The sequence below is a fragment of the Populus euphratica genome, unplaced genomic scaffold (genome assembly GCF_000495115.2).
Source record: "Populus euphratica unplaced genomic scaffold, PopEup_1.0 scaffold202.1, whole genome shotgun sequence".
Lineage (NCBI taxonomy): Eukaryota > Viridiplantae > Streptophyta > Magnoliopsida > Malpighiales > Salicaceae > Populus > Populus euphratica.
Window position 1 is genome coordinate 484,491 of NW_011499975.1, and position 5,303 is coordinate 489,793.

At 35.3% G+C, this 5,303-nt stretch overlaps 1 protein-coding gene across 1 annotated transcript; it reads left to right on the forward strand.

The window, feature by feature from the left end:
- Positions 1-582: 582 nt before the first annotated feature.
- LOC105139504 (peroxidase 12) lies at positions 583-2,818 on the forward strand. Its single transcript, XM_011045966.1, has 3 exons — positions 583-954; positions 1,052-1,246; positions 1,972-2,818. Exons 1-3 carry the CDS (start codon positions 709-711, stop codon positions 2,590-2,592), a joined length of 1,062 nt encoding a protein of 353 aa, XP_011044268.1. The 5' UTR covers positions 583-708; the 3' UTR covers positions 2,593-2,818.
- Positions 2,819-5,303: the final 2,485 nt, after the last annotated feature.

The window sequence follows — 5,303 nt, forward strand, 5'->3', positions numbered from 1 at the left end:
TAAGATTTTATTTAATAATTAAAATTTTTAAATTAAATTAATTATTTAATATGGTATTAAAATTTTAATAACAAAGTTATCATGAATTTAAATTTTATTATTTTTATTTATTTAATAAAAATTAAAAATAAAAAAGTCTGAATCTTAAAGCCGACAACTTTAGCTTGAAAAAAATCGTTAACAATTCAGCACAAGACAAAAATAAATATCTATAAACCTCAAATAACATCACAAGTTATATAACAATAGGATTAAAGGGGTATTTGGCCGCACATTTTCATCGGGGTTTATAAAAATCTTGATTTTTTTTTTGTTTTAAATTTTTTTAATATGCTAATATAAAAATAAATTATAAAAATAAAAATATTATTTTAATAATTTAAAAATACACTTTGATTAACCTATCTCAAACACCGGATAACAAGATTATATGTGTGTGTACTGTGTACAAGATGGGATGTGGCCACCACGTGAACTGCTGCTACTTTTCCAACCTACCTCTCAAGAGTCTAAAAGCCCAAGACAATTATTTACATTATTTTGATGGGAATGGCAAAAGACTCGGCATAGACAAATCAAATTAATTCGAGACTGTAACGAAACTTCGAACAGGGGATAAGCAATTCAAACTACCAGCACAACGTGAGACTTCTCATTGCCTATAAAGAAGCACCTTCTTTAGCTAACCAGGACATTAGAAACCAAACCATGGCTATTACTGCTAAATCCTTCACTTATCTCCTGATTTCTTCTCTCTTCCTAGTTTCTTGTTTTTGTGCCAAGGAGGCACAGAACACCTTTCCTATAGTGAATGGTCTCTCATGGTCGTTCTACGACTATAGCTGTCCTAAAGCTGAATCAATTATAAGAAAACAGCTGAAGAAAGTGTTCAAGAATGATATTGGCCAAGCTGCCGGCTTGCTTCGTCTCCATTTCCACGACTGCTTTGTTCAGGTAACAGAGTAATAATAATAATAAAAACAATATCAAATACTTTATCCACTAACATTGCTGTATTAATATGATTTTATTTTGATCGGTGAAATTACAGGGATGTGATGGCTCAGTGTTGCTTGATGGATCGGCGAGTGGTCCAAGCGAGCAGGACGCCCCTCCCAACCTGACCTTGAGAGAGAAGGCATTTGAGATCATCGAAGACCTACGCAAGCGCATACACAAGGAGTGTGGCCGAGTGGTCTCTTGTGCTGATATCGTCGCAATTGCTGCCCGTGACTCTGTTTACCTGGTAAACAATACTTGAATTACTCTCTATATTGCAAAGCTTTGTCATTGACTATGTTAAACATCATACCATTTATATCCAAGCACTGAAAATTTATGATGCCTGTGAATTTTTATCCAGTTGAGTGATTGAGCAAGAAGCCAATCTGATTTGATTAGTTGTTACATTTATGACTATCTTGTAACTCGTCCAGCATCCTGAACTTAATTAATGAACTAGAGAGAATACTGCCTTAGCAAAGGGGGGCTAATTTTATTTTTAATTTTAAACTGGGTCATGATTTTTAGTCGAGACCACACACTTCTATGGCCATGAAAACTTGGAAGTTTGTAGACTTATTTTAATCTCAGGTGATGTACTGCGTTTATAGGTTTTATTATTGCATTGTTCATGGTGGAGAAGTTTTGTTTGTTTTGTTTTTTTCTTTAAATTTTAATTACAGTTTATGACAAGAACATTAATAATTTGTTCATTTACCGTATGGGGTGGTTGCCTGACTTGGGAGACTTTTGGCGGTCAGTATGAAAAGTAAACGTACAATAAGTCTCCCTTTCTAAATTTTAAAATTCCAAACTGGCGACAATATCCATCAGTACCATGTCTTACGCTCGATCGGCCAAATGCATGCGTGGGCATGATTAATGTGAAACCACGTGCGAGGAATAAATTTTCCTAGTCAACCCAAAACCTTATCCTTCGTTTTCTGGTGTGAATTTTCTCTATTGCAGTCAGGTGGCCCTGAATATGATGTCCCCTTGGGGAGGCGAGATGGTCTAAACTTTGCAACGCAAAATGCAACGTTAGCCAACCTGCCACCACCCACTGCTAATGCGAGCACAATTCTCAGATCTCTCGCCGCCAAGAATCTCGACGCCACCGACGTGGTAGCCCTGTCTGGTGGTCACACCATTGGTATAGGTCACTGTGGCTCTTTCACCGGGCGCCTCTATCCAACCCAAGATCCCACCATGGAGAAAACCTTTGCTGAGGATCTCAAGGGAATTTGCCCCACAAATAGCTCTACCAACACCACCGTGCTAGATATCAGGTCCCCTAATAAATTTGATAATAAGTACTACGTTGATCTCGTGAACCGCCAAGGCCTGTTTACCTCAGACCAAGACCTGTACTCGTACAAGAAGACAAGGGGCATCGTCACTAGCTTTGCTGAAGATGAAGCTTTGTTCTTTGAGAAGTTCGTGGTTGCAATGATCAAAATGTCACAGCTTAGCGTATTGACAGGCAACCAAGGAGAGATTCGTGCCGATTGTTCGGTGAGAAATTCAGACAACAGCTATTTGGCGTCCGAGGTGGAAGAGGATTTGGAGACAAAGTCCGAATTGAGATAGATACCTAATCTCTATATTCTGTAAATCCAAGCTCCACTAGTTGGCACTTGTCTGCGGGTTACTTCTTGTTGTTTCTCAATTGCGTTGCTTTTTCTTAGTAGAATAATACTAGTTGACTGCTCTGTAAAATTGAAGTTTGAATAACTAGTTGGAAGCTGGCTCTGTCAAATAATTTTTCGTGGTTTGAACAAGTAGCTGTTTATATACAAGATATTTCTTAAGAAATCTGTGATTTGTGTTCCTCTTCCCATCAAGAGCGGTAGTACATCGTGCTGTGTCTTCATGAAGATCGTCGGTGTTTAGTTACAAGATGCGGCACACCATGTGATCAAGCTTAAATTGTTTGTTAATGGAGATATATAGATCAAGATCCCGTTAAATATAAGATATAAGAGAGTCAGAACCCAAACTCAAAGCCTCAAATCTCATGCACACCAAAAAACACTTGAAACTATTCTATCAAGGAACTAATAAATAACAGATTAAAAATATCTCAATCTTTCCCTCAAAGTTCACTTACAAGAACTTATTTTTCTTTCAAACACTCCCACGTATACAAAAATAGCTACACCACGTAAAAAGAACCCATCGATTTATTTTTATTCCAAAGTCACAATGTGCTTCTCAAGTGCACCAAATATCATGTAACCTCCTCCATTGGTACAGGCCATATCACAATGACCACAGCTGTACTGCTCCAATCCAGGGCCAGAAGGTACCCGATCCTATTAAACTACCAGTCAAAGGTAAATGGTTTTCAAGATAACAATAATTTAATTCTTATAGTTTATCAGAATTAAGTAATCGATATTTATAGGTTTAAAAACAATTAGATAATCCTTAAAAAATAAAAATAACAAGTCTATCCATTCATAGTCTCATGGGCCCTTCTGCCTTTCTCAGGAGTGGATAAACCAAAAAAAAACAGAAAATCTCGTCAAGGACGGAAACACAACTCAATACAAAAATCAATAAATTTGGTGAGCGGTGACTTCAAGGCACCCGGTTCCTCGTTAACAGGACAAGGCACTCGGTTCCTCGTTAACAGGACAAGGCACCTGCCATGGTGAAAAATTGACAAGGCATAAGCTGAGATACGCCCAGCATCTTCCCACATTTCTATTGGAGAATTCTACTTTTAACAAATGATTAACCTTTGCACTTGATTTATCCAAAACGAGGCGTACCACTACACTTCGTTTATCATGTTTGGGCATGAGCATATTACATCGTACACGATGAACGTACCTTAAACAAATGACCGGAAAACCATCTGTCCTTCTCTTCCCCTCTTCGTTTTTTTTCTCTTGCCACCCTTTTCTCAAGCATACACCTCACAAACTATTTATGAGCCGCCTCAAGCACCGGTGAAGAAATTTTTTGTCCGCCACTCCAAGTTCAAGGCATCCATCATCTTCCTCCATGAGCCACCGCTCATAAATCGTTATTTTCCCCCTTTTTTTATCCAACCGGAATTTTGATAGCCACATGGAAATTTTTTGAGCTTCACTCAAAAACACATATCCTTCAGATCCTTATTTCGTAAGCCACCTCTAAAACCTTTTTCTTTTTTTTTTTCTTTTTTTTTTGCAATGGATCCATTAAAGTTCACTACTGCTGAAGTTTTTCAAATTTTATTGCTTTAAATTAATGCGGTCGTGCAAGGCCCATATATCACACGATTTCAATTTTTTAGCGCGATTGTGAGCGAGCTATTGAATTATCAACCAAGCCTTTTGAACCATGAACTATCATACGGTTATACCAATCATAAATATAAAGAGTGTTAAACTCTTTTGAACTATTTATGGATGAACATGTAATTAGATTTTGAGTTATTTATAACTTATTTCATGAAATTTATAAGAATTAATAAATTAATCTTTACAGTTTTAAAAATAAGTAAATAGTTATTTACTAAATTTGATTAGCCATGAATATATATTTTTTCAATATAATATAAGAGATTTTGGTTAAATGTATAATTTTAAGATAACAAGTATAAATCTCAATGCAATTGTTAAAATGAGTTAAAATTTTGATAGGAAATTTAAAGAACTTGTTTCTTATAATATTAAAATTTTATAATTATCAAAAGCCTAGAACTTACTGTTTATAGTAGTGGACTTTGTAGGGTATCCTAATCATTTTCAGAAAATATGGCTGAAGAAAATAACCAATCACTTCATAATAAGAATAACTTTTCTTAGAACTTACTGTTTAAGATTTTCCATACTTTCCTAGTTAATTAAGAATTCCTTTCCAATTTAGTTAAGAACACTAGTTTTCAACTTTTTTTAAGATTTTTTTTCTAGTATATAAGTGTCATAGGCGATATCATGACAAATTAAGGTATGGAAATAGATAAGAAAAAGTCATTATTTAGTTTATGGTGACTAAAGGATCTTAACCTATCTTTAGAGTTCTAGATAAGAGGTTGATTATGCTAAAAACATATTTTAAAATATCCTACCTATGATAAAATGTATCGTTTCTTATCTTTCATGACTACGATCCTTATTGTGCTTTGTTAAAAAACACATAAATTAGTGATAATTTCAAGATAGTGATTTGACATCTAGGTATCTGACATGATTAAAAGATTGATGTCTTCTCCCAAGTGCAGGAGTGTCGAAGTAATAAATAATCCGGTAAGACTGGGGTCGAACCATATGGAGGTTAATTGTACAAATTATAAATAACAACAACAA